The sequence below is a fragment of the Mytilus trossulus genome, chromosome 6 (genome assembly GCF_036588685.1).
Source record: "Mytilus trossulus isolate FHL-02 chromosome 6, PNRI_Mtr1.1.1.hap1, whole genome shotgun sequence".
Classification (NCBI taxonomy): Eukaryota; Metazoa; Mollusca; class Bivalvia; order Mytilida; family Mytilidae; genus Mytilus; species Mytilus trossulus.
Genome location: NC_086378.1, coordinates 86657131 through 86672450, shown reverse-complemented (window position 1 = coordinate 86672450; position 15320 = coordinate 86657131). Strand labels below are relative to the sequence as shown.

Genomic DNA, 15320 nt, shown 5'->3' with positions numbered 1-15320 from the left:
AATTCAATTACACAAATAAAATTATAGATTGCCTAACAATGTAATTTTAACACACTATTTAATATGTAAATATAAGAATGTTTAAAATATTTACAAAATGATGAAAATAAACGCAATATTTCGCTAGACCAACTAGCTTTATCAAGCATGCATCTATCCAGGTGAAATCGGATGTAGATGATAAGAAACTTTTGCAGCTCAATGTATATGTTGAACTTAGCTGCCTTGAAAATAAGAAAAATTTTTAAGAAAATTTTGCAGCTCAATGTCTATGTTGAATTTGGATTGAGCTGCCTTAAAAATAAAAAAATAAAAAAATTTTTGCAGCTTCATGTATATGTTGCTCTTGGATTTAGCTGCCTTAAAAATACATAATTGGAAGTTGAAATTAGCAACGTCCATTGGCCGATATTACGGGATAAAAAGGACGATGCTTTGTTTTTAAATTATTCTTTATCTTTCCTGTATCTTTTCTCGTCTTTTTCGTTAAGACCATCAGGTTCTAAAGTGTGGAGTTGGTGGATCCAAAAGTTTTCTCTTCTCCTTCTCGCCGTGGTGTCCCACTCGGTGTTGACTTCTATAATTTGGAAAGTGACATTTTCAAAAGGATGTTTCGTAGAACGAAGATGTCTTGTGAGAGGACAGTTTTTGTTGGTTTTGTAAGATGAACGATGGTTATTAAGCCGAATATTAAATTTGTCCATTGTTTCTCCCACATACTGAATGCCACAAGTGTCACATGTTAATATATAAATTGAGTTCTCCGTTTTGCAGTTGGAATTTGAGTAGATGGTATAATTTTGTTTAGTAACGGAGCTGATGAAAGAACTGCTTGTATTGGCAGCTTTACAACACAAACAATTCCTTCGACCACATTGTTTGTAGCAACTGGGCGATGGAGTAGGCTGCTTTACTAATACAGAAGTCACTAATTTGTCACGGATGTTTTTAGGTCTTCTGAAGGCCATGACTGGTGGTGATGAAAATACTTTTTTTAGATTTAAATCATTTTCTATAATTTTCCAATGCTTCTGAACAATGGATGACACATTTTTAAAATCAGGATGGTAAGTGAGTACAAGGGGTGTTCTGTTAGCTGCTTTATTCTTATCTTTGTACTCAAGAAGTTCTTGGCGACTAGTTTTGTTTGCTCTTTCGAAAGCGCTATCAATGATGTTGTTATTGTATCCTCGAACAACTAGATGTTTACGAAGTTGTCCAAGTCTAGCATCTTTCGTATTTTCATTTGAGCATATTCTCTTGATTCGTAATGCCTGGCTGAATGGGATACCACGGGAGCAATGTTTAGGATGGCAACTTTTTGGAGAAAGGAATTGATGTTTGTCCGTTTGTTTGGTATGAAGGTCCGTTATAATGGTTCCGTTCTTGATGTAACTCGTAGTATCGAGGAAGTTAATTTTCTCCATAGAGAATTCAGATGTAAATTTTATTGAATGGTGGAAAGAGTTACAGTGTTCTAGAAATTCATTAAGATGTTCTTGTGAATCTGTCCATTTGAAATCAATATCGTCAATGAATCGGAACCATGATAAGGGCTGATATGGAGCACTAGCCAAGAGGCGTTTTTCAAGTTGGCCCATAAATATGTTGGCATATGACGGTGCCATTTTTGTGCCCATACTAGTACCGTCTATCTGGAGATAGTGTTTTTCATTGAAAGAGAAGTTGTTATTCTCCAGTACTAGTTTGAGAAGTGTAACAAGGCACTCGGTAGGAGGATTTTTTTCACTACGAGTGTTCCATGCCTCTTCACACGCTGCTATTCCTTCGTCTTGTGGAATGTTGGTATATAAAGAAGACACGTCCATGGATGCAAGTATAGTATTGCTTGGTAAAGGATTGAGGCTTTCCATTTTCTTTAGATAATCAGTTGTGTCTTGAATGAATGATGGTAGTTCTTTCACATGAGGTCTTAGATGATGGTCTACAAATTCTGATATCTTTTCAGTTGGATGACTATTCGCTGATACAATTGGTCGACCTGGATTGCCCGTTTTATGTATTTTAGGCAACATATAGAATCGTCCGGCCTTTGCTTCGTTCTCAAGAGGTCGGAGATAATCAAAGGTATCATTGTCTATATGCTTGTTGTCGAACATCTCTTGTAGGATGGTGTTGATCCTTCGAATAGTATTAAGCGTTGGATCTGTGGTTAATTGTTTGTAAAAATTAGAGTTTGAAAGTTGGCGATTCCCCTCTGCTATATAATCTGTTTTATTCATGACAACCACAGCACCCCCTTTGTCGGCAGGTTTTATTACAATATCCTCTTGATCTTTTAATGCTTTCAAAGCTATACTTTCTGACTTGGATAAATTATAATTTCTTGTATTTGTTATACAGGACTTTATATCAGACCTCACGTAGTTAATGAATGACTCCAAGTTATCATTTTTACTCTTTGGTGGTTTCCATGAACTTTTTTTCCTAAATTTTGGGATGGACGTGACTTCTTCATTGGTGTCAGTATCTGAATCTGTTAATCCGGCTTCTTCAAGGTTTTTCTTGCCCCTATTGTAGAAAAAATCTTTCAAGCGTAAACGTCTAGCGAATTGGTCTAGGTCTTCGTCTAGCTGAAAGTTATTTACAGTTGATGGGATGGGACAGAAATTTAAACCTTTACTTAAAAGAGATTCCTCAGCACGTGTAAGTTCTTTAGATGACAAATTTACAACAATGCTTTCAGGTTTTTGTTTCCGTCTTTTAAATTTTCTTTTTCTAGGGGTCTTATGGTTTGTTGTATTAATATCATTCATAGGCTGATTTAAATTGACAGTTTGAATTTTATCTCTTTGAAATTTATTTTTTTGTTTTTCTTTATGTTTCGATAGTTCAATTTTTTCAATATCTGCGAGCCGACGTTTAATTATTGCTAAATCGTCACGAGAAATGTTACTATTGTTGATGATATATGATATTTCATTTACAATTTGATTGTAATTTGTGGTTGTAAAAGAAAGTAACAGTTGAAGAAGCTGGATTGAGCAGTTAAACAGAATTTCATTCCAACGGCTCATGAATCTTATATAGGCGTAACTGTTAACTGTTAACTTTTTACTTATTTTATTATTTTATTTAATGAATATATATATATATATATAAATAAGGGAATGTGGTTTGATCGACTCCGTACAAGAGACCAAGTGACAATGAAAGGCCTGAGTTGGTCCGGTAAGGGCCGATTTTGGCCTCAAATTTCAGATTCATCGAACGAAAGATCAGTTTGACCACGTTTTAAACACTTAAGTGTCTATTTTATTTAAATCAATTAGTTTAAGTGAAAGATTTTAACTGACTAAGTCATAAAAAAACGCACCGATTCAAGCTGAAATACGAAAAATCTACCAAATATGCTGAAAAATTTCATTTTCAGATGTTTTTTTTTTTATCTCAAAAATGAAAGTGGCCGCATCCGTGTTCATCCTCAACCTTTATATATGTTGTGTATTATCATAAAATACAACTTCCATTTCAATATTATTATTAAGGATGAACACGAATGCGGCCACTTTCGTTTTACACGAAAACCGTCTAAAATTTAACTAAAATGCTAGAATTGTGAAGTTCTCAGTAAATTATTATGACTTAATGGTGCTAGTACCCGATATATGTGCATTGTATTGTCAAAAACAGCCCATTTTTATGTAACAGAAGCATTTTACTGACCAATAAATAACTAAAAGTTTACATTTTAACAATTTTGTAAAACTGTAATATTTATGGGCCAAAAAAGGGTCTTACTGGACCTACTCCTTTACATCAATAGGTCAATGAACTGCCTTCATCAATGAGCAAAGAATATACCGCATAAAGTCAGCTATAAAAAGCCCCGAAATGACATAAAATTTATGTAAAACAATTCAAACGAGAAAACTTACGAACTAATTTATGTCCAAAATAATGAACGAAAATCAAATATATTACATAACAACCAACTGAATTTTAGGCTACTTGACTCGGGACATGAACATACAGAATGTGTCGAGGTTAAACACAATTATAGGAGGCAATCCTTCCCTAACCTGGGGCATAAACTGGATCCCTGTTGTGTTCACTTATCGCTTAACTAACGCTGCGAAGCTTAAGATGGAATGGCGGACCAGTTTAACATGGGACAGCGGTGTAATTTAACAACATCAGAATAAACAAGAAATCAGTTAAAAAGGCTTAACTCATCAGATGGATACAACTAGAATACATCTAACAAAAACAGAGTGGACATGCAAAGGAACTTATACATGTACATCCGAACAACCAACATACTTTAAGTACAGATCTTAGACTACTCGCAGTTACTGACAATTGGTTAAAAGCTAATAACAACTAATACAAAAAGCATGCATCTTAGATGCATGGATTCAGTATACAATCCTGGATATTACGTTAGTTTTTAGTCTTTCTCCTCCGTATATAAGAACAAAGCCATCTATTGAAAAATTAAAAAAAAAATCTTGGTATGGATCAATAGTATTTTAAGGGAAAACATGTCAGGCATGGAAAAGCATATTCCTGAAAATATTCAACATTTAAACTACACTGTGGTCTGATTATTAAGGGATACTATACTGCATTGTGGAAACAACAGCTAGATATACATAAAGATGGTAAACTACAAACTTATGTAACATTCTAGTGCAACTTCGGTTTTGAAAATTATTTGTCAATAATGCGACATTTTGAGAAAAGGAACTTGTATTACTAGATTGAGAATATCTGCTCACAAATTGCAAATTGAATCTGGTAGATACCAGGGTACTCTTCGACAAAACCGAATTTGTCTCAGGTGCACCTCAGGTGAGGTTGAGGATGAAGTTCATTTTTTATTTAAATGTGACACGCATTTATTAAAAAGAGAGAAATTGATGCAAAATATATTTAAATCATGTCCAAACTTTCAAAATTTAAATATTAATAACAAATTAATTTGGATAATGAATAATGAGGATCCCAATGTACTATTTGCATTTCATAAATATATAGAAGATACTATGAATTGAAGGACAATATAATCTGCAATATCTAATCTCAATATAACTCTTTAATATGAATTTGGATACCCTGTTAAGCCTGCACAGATCATAAGAAGAATTTCAAATTCTCTGGCACCGTCCCTTGATGATCCTTGCTGACTGGACCCAGAATCTATAACACTAAAAATATGCATTTAAAATATATTTTAGAAAATTTAGGACTTTGACTCATCTGCATTAAGTACAAGTAGGGACTTCCCTTTAAGCACCGACGCTTTGTGCTTTCCGCAGATAAGTCATATTAAATATCCTTTGTGAGATAATACTTGTTATTTGCAGTATACCTCATAGTTAAATTCGCAAGTGCTTAAATTGTGTTTTTTTTTTGCATTTTCTTTATATTTTCTCCCCACAAACTACTCATGCCTCTTGTTTGTCTTTTCAAAGTGAAAATACACTTACCGGGTGCACTTGAGTCACTGATGTCAACAATAATAATAATAATACATTGCTGCTTTTATTCTATTAATTTTATAACACTTGTTACATCTCTTTTATTGTCAGTGTTCTGCATATGTTATTGTTTATAATATTATTGTCGGTATGCTATATGCCCTCCTGGGGCCCTAATTTGGTAAATAAAAATATTCTATTCTATTCTATTCTATATTATAAGTATATACAACAAATGAAAATTGACCAATGTGGACCTTATTTTCGCAATTCCATATATTGCTTTATATACATGTAGTTTACAACAATAGACTTTGTTAGTCGTGTATTATTTTAATTAAAGTTTCTTTTGTACAATTTGGAAATTAGTATGGCGTTTTCTATCACTGAACTAGTATATACATGTATTTTTTGGGGCCAACTGAAGGACGCCTCCGGGTGCGGAAATTTCTCGCAACATTGCAGACCTGTTGGTGACCTTCTGCTGTTGGTTTTTCTGTGGTCAGGTTGTTGTCTCTTTGACACATTTCCCATTTCCATTCTCAATTTTGAATATCTTTTTCATTCCGATGTAACTCGATTAAAAGTAAAAGTGTGTTAAAAAATTTAGAAATCGGGAGAAATGCCATTCGGTATCGTTTTTCTTGATATTAGTACACAGTTGTGCAAAGCTCTGATTCCTTTCAAGGATTTTGCTATACTTTTTAGACCTTTTGGATTAAAGCTCTTCATCTTTAACATAATCTTTGGATTTCAAATATTTTGGCCACAACCATCACTGAAAAGACATGTATTGTCTAAATGTGCATCTGGTGCAAGAAAATTGGTACCGTTAATTTTATTCGGAATACGAAGAAAAATTGCCCACTTGCAGGGGAACACAAAACTGCATTAAAAATGAAAAAAATAAAGAATAGAAAGAGAAAAAGATAGGCTAACAGTTTAAGTATAAAGAATAGTGGGCCTCTAGAATATATAGAATAGAGAATAACATGCAAAATTTGTATAGAATACAGAAAACTATGGCGTAAATAATATTAAGAATTAAAGAACACCCACCTCCCTCCTTTTCTAAGCCCTCTTTTATCATATATATATTACTTTTGATCCTTCTCGGAACGCTCGGTTATTTTTTTAATTTGATCTATTTGAATCGTCTTTGAATTCTCATAGCATATGATGTGTGTCAACATTTTTTTTTACTGAAAAATTGTAATAGTGGTCAGGGGCATCCCAATATTTATCTTAGTTGTTGAAAATAGCAACTGCAGTTTTTCGAGCGCACAACTTGTCATAACAAACTAGACCCTAATAAGTTGATGCATCACAGGAAAGCAGTATTTTACAGCCCCCCCCCTCCCCCAAAAAAAAAGAACAAAGAAAAACATCCCCCACACACACAAAATTACAATAAAAAAAAACCGCTATTGCTAGTACAAATGTATCTGGACAATGACATGCGATCCCCAATGCTAGTTAATACGGGTCCAGTACTAGTCCATAACTTGTGTGCATTGTTAAATAAGGCCGTTAGTTTTCTCTTTTGAATTGTTTTACATTGTCTTATCGGGGCCTTTTATAACTGAGGCTATGCGGTATGGGCTTTGCTCATTGTTGAAGGTCGTACGGTGACCTACAGTTGTTAGTGTTTGTGTCATTTTGGTCTTTTGTGGATAGTTGTCTCATTGGCAATCATACCACATCTTCTTTTTTATATTTAAATTGAAGTCCAACCTAAATAGGTATTACAACATCGTTAACGGAGAAGTTGTATGTAAAAAAAAGATGTTGTATGATAGCCAATGGGACGAATGCTTTTTATCCACCAGGTACCAAAGCATGATGCGCGTTAAAGATTGTAATATCAGAAATTTGCACCTGTCCTAAGTCGGGAATCTGATGTACAGTAGTTGTCGTTTGTTTATGTAATATATACGGAGTGTCTATTCGTCCGGCTAGCCGGACGAATAGCCACTGCCTAATATATACGGGTTTCTCGTTTCTCGTTTTTTTATATAGATTAGACCGTTGGTTTTCCCGTTTTAATGGTTTTACACTAGTAATTTTGGGGTCCTTTATAGCTTGTTGTTCGGTGTGAGCCAAGGCTCCGTGTTGAAGGCCGTACTTTAACCTATAATTGTTTACTTTTTAAATTGTTATTTGGATGGAGAGTTGTCTCATTGGCACTCACACCACATCTTCCCATATCTACTTGATATATTCATAGACACAGAGGCTTGTCACTTTTTTGTTTATCTTTTTATTGGAAAATATTCTTTAATATTTCGACTTATTTAGAGTTTTAAACATTTATCAATGTGATTTGAATATAACGATAGTTCGTGTACTTTGCCCCTCTTTCCTTTTTCCCGCCTGTATGGAAAGCAAGTACAATGATACATGTTTCCGACTCCACTGATAAAGTACAAATGATACATGTAGTTATTTTACGACTTTGCGTAAAATATTTTTAAGAAAGAAGTGCAAGATATTCCATTGTTCAAACACGAATCATATAACTGTCATTTCCTCTAAAACTATAAGTCTAGAATTCGTCTTGTTGTACAGGGTATACAATTGCCTTTTATCCTTTAAAGAAATGTTTTCCATGGTTTTATTATTAGATAGGTCTGTGTACCTTCTGTTTGAGTAAGTTACATGTACTTGTATTGTGACTGTCATTTGCTTTTTTGTGTTGTGTGTATAGTATATGTTGTGTAGACCCGTAAGTTTTTGAGATGATGATCCAAGTCTAAAAAATGTTTTTATAACTTTTCTTTTTGTTTGAAATTTGCCAGAGAGAGTCAAAAGATTGAAGAGCAATTGTATAATATGTATTTGTCGTTTAAAAATCTTCTTGAATTATGTTAAAACAAAATGACTTTGTCACATCAATTCTTGTTATTTCAATTAAAAAAGTGTGCAAAGTATATGTTAAATGTAATTATTGCCAAAAAAAAAAAAAAAAAAAAAAAACTTATTTGATCATGAGAGAAAAAATACAATTCCTGTCAAAGTACATATGAAAGCTGTAAAATTTTAGGATAGAATAGGAGATAAATGAAATATCGAATGACGGATAGTTCGATAACTTATTTTAGTTTTGCGTATTTAAAAACAAACAATCAAATTACAACTGGAGCATTGTTTTCGGACAATGTATAATGTTATAAATCATACAGACATGATAATTGTTTGTGCCTTATATGGATGGATATTGATACTAGCGGTAATCTTTTATTGATCTTTTCGGGCCAGATCTTTCTGTAAAAGGTGATAATTGTCACATTTCACTGCTGATAAACCCCGTTGATCGGAGGAAGGGCAACATCTCGTCGATGGAATGATATTATCTATCGACTTTGTTTGATTTCATTGGTAAATTGTGTGTCAATTATGACACGTGACTCGCTGGTTCTTTGTTTGTAATGTTTAACGTTCATCCTCACACACAATACTGATTTTGCAGAGAGAGCTTCATGTAGCACACGGAGTTCAACATCTCGTGACTGGACTTAACGGATAAGGAAAACAAATATTACAAAAGTGAAAAATTTGTAAATAGATTTAACGTTTGAGTAGTTGTGCAAACTAGCCGATTCTTAAAAAACATTCTCTCAATGTGTTTTGTGTCAAATATTATGAAGGAATATTTCTATTTCAGAAACTTGGACTTTTTATAAAAACTTGATAAATCGATCGGTAACCTTCCGAATGGTACCGATTTAAATTTGATACTGAGGCCGTATATCTAGTATTGTTAAGGCTTAATATGTATATAGTATATATACTCTGCAGTAACATATATAGTACATATTGTTGTATCATATGTCTCTTTAAAAAAAATATATAAGTTTTATAAACAGAGTGAATTATGACTCGTGCAATTCCAGAAGTTTCAAAGCGATACTCGAAGGAAACGATCGTTTTATGCGAATGAACCATCCAAATTAACTTACCGAATTACAAGATTTTGATGGTTAAGAAATTTACGCAGTACATCAAACAGAGCTCGAGAAGAGATCAAGAACCGATCATGTAGATCCGACTTTTTTATTATTATTAAAACGAAATTGTTAAAATACATGTATAATAAATGATATTACCAATATGCCAAAACCAATCCCAAATCAACTTTATTTGTCATATCATAGCTTGACCAGTAAAGCTATGGCAAGATTTGTCAATGAAATCTGCATCTTTCAAATATATCAGCAAATTAAAAGCAAATATATCTATTTACCATACATTTCTAGCTGTCTGAAATATCTTTCTTTATCATTTCTTTGCATATGTATTCAAAGTAACATGTGCCCAATATATTTACACATACATTTCTAGCTGTCTGAAATATCTTTCTTCATCATTTATTTGCATATGTATTCAAAGTTTCATATGCCCAATATATTTACACATGTCATTGATTTTATCATTTGACCACCTTTCTCAGTTCAACAAATTGTCTGCAAATCTATGTATTTACCATACATTTCGGAATATGTTCAAAGGCTTTTGATATGTTATGATTTGACATACATTTCAGTTGACAATAAAGACTAACAAAATTATTTCTTTACAATACATTTGACAGGTCTCTGCAGATTAAAGGAATTGATGCTTTACACCCCTCTGTAAAGTTCTCGTTTTGAATTGGTTTACATACCAGGAAAATGTAAATGCACCTTACACTTTATAACCCCATTAAAATCATTTGAATGATGATACTTTGCTACCTGGACAAAGAAACACATTCGCGGATAAATTTACATCATAGAAAAATACATGACAAAGATTTCCATTTGCAGAGGTATACAAATACATAGGTTTGAAAAAGTTTTGCGACGGTCATAAATATATATAAATTCTAAACTTCAAAATGGTTTGATTAGGTGTTTATATATTTTATAAACCGCGGTCTCTCATAACCGCCCATAGGAGGGTATAGTACAAGAAATACTGATATTTACTGCATGTAAAGACAAGATAAACTAAATGCAGCGGTTTGTAAATATATGTAAATGTCGGTCTCTGAAAACATTTACATAACATTTGCGTACCTCTTCAAATCCGGGATTTCGTCTAGTGAAGAGATCAGCATTTGTATTAGTTGGATCATGTTCAAAATTAAGTGGGTGTTTCACTGTTTTCAAAGTATGTATATTCAAACTGTAATAATCTATTTAAGGAATGACTGTAATATTTTTTCTGTCTATGAAGAAATAACATAAAAAATTTGGTGCACCATGTTATTTAGAATAGACAGAAAAAAATATTATAGTCATTTCTTATAATTTAATTCTAAATTCCATTTTAAACTGTAGAAAACCATGAAAAACACAGATGACCTCACAGTCACATGACTAAATTGTGTCTAATGGGCTGATAACAAAATAATGTCAGCCAATCAGAAGATGTTACATCCAAAATTAAATTATTGCTAGATATCATAAATTAACCTTTTGTTTTAGCTGACAATCATTCCCCAGAGATTTGTGGATTGGTTAGTAAAGAATCCAGATCTGAATGGGAGGAGCTATTTGCTGGAAAGTTTATATTACCAGTTTTACAGGTAAAATAGCAAAAGAATATATCCAATAAAACTAAAATTAATTAATTTTCTAAACAAAATTCACCAATGAGTAGCTTGATATGAAATTTTTTCCTAATAATGATTCAATTTTTAACCACTATTTGATAATACTAAAGAACATGTTAACCAAGATATTGTTTAGTAGAGATAAGTAACTGATGTGATTATACAATATTTAAAACTCATTTTGTAGGATATGGAGAACATCTTAAGAGAAAGCAATCAAAGAATACTGAATGATGAAAGACTTGGTAAGGAATTGATGCTTTTATTTATGTTATTAGACTGGATGAGAGTAATGTGAGTTTAACCTTATTTTAAATTTTCTACTTATTCTGAGAAATTCATGGATAGAACAGTAAAAATCAGAATCTAAACAAGTTAATTGAATGTAAAAAAGTTGAGAACATTACAATAGGAAATGTTTGTATTATGAACTATGTTGTAATTAATATTGTGTATATAAATATGCTCCTGTAAATATGCTCCTATAAATATGCTCCTGTATATATATGCTCCTGTTACGCAGTCTTCTGCGGCTGAGTTTTCTCTAATAAACTATCAAACTATCAACAATGTAACTTTGAAAAACTAAAATTCTGGAAAAAAAAATAATGTTAGCAATTTTATATAAAAAAACAGACTTAGCAATATATTCCATTATCGCTATTTTGGGCATTTTTCCTTTGATTTGTTTTTGTGATAATTTTTCATATCATGCTACTCGCTTGAGATGTAAATTATCGCTAGAAACTAAGGACCCATGTGGCGTTACTAATGAAATTGACAACGTGGTCATAGGTAAAAAAGTGATAAACAGATTATCATTGGTCATCCCAAATCGATTGCTTTTCTCGCTTTCGCCGTACTGGCCCAAGTGAGAAAATAAATCTTGTTGAGATGATCATATATAATCTATAAATATCTACTTTGAAATGTTTCAGGAGCTGATCCATTGCTACAGATATTGTATGAAACAGACATAGCCCCAGAGGGTCAGGATATGGTGAACTTTCATGACATACCTGCAGTGTGGAGATATAGAGAACTGATTTCTGTTAACCATCTTAGACAGAACCTGGATACAGTCAAAATAAACCTACCTGTTCTTCAACTATTCCTTAAAGAGGTAAAGTTGAATTATGTTAAAACTTTAATAGCTTAATCTAACTAAATCTAACTAATTAAGTCCTGCAACATTCCAAATGTGTCAGTCCAAAGTTAGGGGACTGTTATTTAGTGGTAGTTTGTTGCTGTATATCATATTTATTTTTTCATTTATTATTTTGTACATAAATCAGGCTGTTTGTTTTCTGGTTTGATTTGTTTTACATTTGTCATTTTGGGCCTTTTATAGCTGACTGTGGTATGGATTTTTCTCAATGTTGAAGGCTGTACTGTGATCTATGGTTGTTATATTCTATATCATTTGATCTTTTGTGGAGAGTTGTTGTTTATAGATACATGAATTGGATGATAAAAATAAGCAAAACATATACTGTATAGTAAACAAAGGCTATATAAGTTACAATTCACATCTTCATTTGCAGGAACATCACCTTAGAGCAATAAGGTTTATACCAAGTATAATAAAACTACAGAGAATGTTGATACAGAAATATGGTAGAAAGTTGGACAGAGCAGAAGCTACAACCTTGACCATTGCCGATGTTAAACAGAAAATGGATGAAGGTTTGTTGTTATGATACTAAAAATCATTGAAACATTATCTTCTGATATATAAACCTTTGTTTTCCTTTAACTGATAATCTAGTTCTACTTGATTTAATTTTAAATGTAAATTCGTCTCTCATGAATTGAACATTTGTAGTTCAAAACATTGTTAATTGGGTTATAGGCATGGACAAAAGAAAAGTAAAATGACCATTTGATAATTAAAAAAAATAATAGCTTACTTGTTGCTCTCTTTCGGATATGCACAATATACACTGCAACCAAAATTGCTAACATGTAACCTGCAAAAAATAACCTGAAACCTCATGCATTTAATATATAGATATAGGAAGATGTGGTGTATAGTTGTAAGTTAGATCTTTTCTTGAAATATATGCTATTCGTATTCAGTGCCTTACTTTTCAATTCATTTTGTTTTTTGCCTTGTAGATAGAAAACTGAAAGAATTTGAATTCTTGTTGAAAGATTTCACAGAAGCTTGGAATTGTGTCAAAGAATCTTTGGAGACCTATTGTAAGTACTGATCTGTCTTTTTACAATACTATTGTGAGTTCTTTTTAACCAAAAGACTACATTTGTGCCATGTTAACTATTTGAAGAAAAAAAAGTGGTAAAGCTGATTCTGTGGTATTGTTCTAACAGAAACATTTGCAAATTTTATAACTATAATAGCCTCTGAATTATTGAGATATCTGCTTTACATTAAAACTTGGTATGGTCAGAACTGTTTCATCAAAAGACAGTCCCATTGTTTTGAAAGAAAATAAATCCATATAAGTATATAAATTCTATTATACAACTTCAAACACACATTTAAGTTAAAAAAAACTTAATATCAAAGTTGACTTTGTTGGGTTTTTTTATAATTGCAAAAGCTGCCACCAGTTTGTAATGTAAATATTGTATTGATAGATATAAACCTTATGTTGCAGCATGTCCAGCTGATGGAAATTTAGTGATGATTGACAAGGCCTACTGTAGGTCAAAGTTCACAGATGATACACCTGTGTCTTATTTGATTCCAACATATCAGGACGCAGGGCTTTGTTCTTATGTTTTGTTGTTTTTCCTGTTAGAAAAGCAGGATTTGTTTTTGCAAAGTTATTGTTCTCAGAGAAAATTGAAGTAAGTATATTGTATCTTTCTTATTGATAAGTGAAAATAAAGTCACTTTAATATTTTACTAATTTAATGAAATGTTAGCTTTTTCTTGTCAGATATTAAGAGTCTTAAATCACATGATTAAAGATTGGGATATACATTAATACGAATGAAAAAAATATGCTTTGAGTTATCTTCAGTTGTATTCTGCACCCATGTAAATGTTTTTTTGAGGTAGCAAGTTAAATCAAAGTTGATTTTATAATCATTATACTCCTAACCTAGTAGTGTGGGCTATATTAGATTTAATTTGTATACCGGAATTTTTTTGTCCAACAAAATTATTTCCATCACACTTTGAACTACTGAACTTTATAGTTGGTGATGTGGTCATTTTTAGGATCTATCTGACACCTACTCCAGGGTTTGCCTAGCACAATGAAATAGTATTTTTCTTTATCTTTCTAAAAATTGTAAGATGAGAGGACAAGAGGATAAGAGAGAAAAACATTATTTCCTATAGATCATACCGCATTTTCTCTATAAATGTATTCCTTTATATATGTAAATTGTATCAATATATATATATATTAGTATTTAAAATTGTAGGGCAGAAAGTCTTCCAAAAGTTCACGTAAAAGACATATCTTCAGCCCATTTAATCAGTTACCATCCAGACAAGGACCTGTTACCCATGGTGTTGGCTAACTGTAACTATTCCTTTAAGGTTGGCCAGGGTACTGAGATAGAATATAACTATGCCAACTTGGAGAGACAATTAATGGATAGATTTCTCTTCTCAAAATCTTTTATAAAAGGATATGGAGAGGTAATTTTTAACAATCCACAATTTGTGACAGCTAGCTGATTTACTATTTTCCACCACTTCATTCACTTAATTCAGGAATAGACCTTACTTGAAATATTTGCCTAATTTATTGTATGGAAGAAATTATTTTTTTTAGCTCCCGTCGTAGCAGAAGGGGGCATTGAGTAAAACTTATACACAATGCTTAATACCACAAAACAAATATCAAGTTCCAAAAATAGGGTGTCATCATTTTTACTGTTCATGAGTTATTCCCCTTTATAAACATAACAATTGCTGAAATTTTCCATTCTCTTACTTAAGTTTGCCTCAACCAAGTGTTGTGAAACTTATACACAATTCTTTTAATCACAAAACCGTCTTTACTACATGAAATCTGGATCTGTATGTGGAAGTTGACTCATGCATATTTACCAGCAGTGGCATCGGTGACCCATAGACACATTCTCCATTTATTTTTTGCTATAAAAGAACTAGATCATCATATTTAAAGATGCATAAAGCACATACCAATCAATCATGGTAAATTTGTTACACAGATTATATCTTAATTCAATGATAGACACAAAAATACTACACTAAACGACAATACATACTTGTGTTATACAACCTCTTCCGTGGTATAGAAAGGGTTGTTTTATAAAAGGCTGACTGATGTATA

At 32.2% G+C, this 15320-nt stretch overlaps 1 protein-coding gene across 1 annotated transcript in view; it reads left to right on the top strand.

Annotated features, from left to right (window-relative positions):
- Positions 1-15320, top strand: part of LOC134723091 (E3 ubiquitin-protein ligase rnf213-alpha-like) — a 113246-nt gene that overhangs the window by 92824 nt on the left and 5102 nt on the right. Inside the window, exons 68-74 of the mRNA XM_063586731.1 lie at positions 10913-11013; positions 11228-11285; positions 11979-12163; positions 12585-12726; positions 13159-13242; positions 13662-13854; positions 14440-14659. Coding sequence (XP_063442801.1) covers positions 10913-11013; positions 11228-11285; positions 11979-12163; positions 12585-12726; positions 13159-13242; positions 13662-13854; positions 14440-14659 — 983 coding nt within the window. The remainder of the gene's footprint in view (positions 1-10912; positions 11014-11227; positions 11286-11978; positions 12164-12584; positions 12727-13158; positions 13243-13661; positions 13855-14439; positions 14660-15320) is intronic.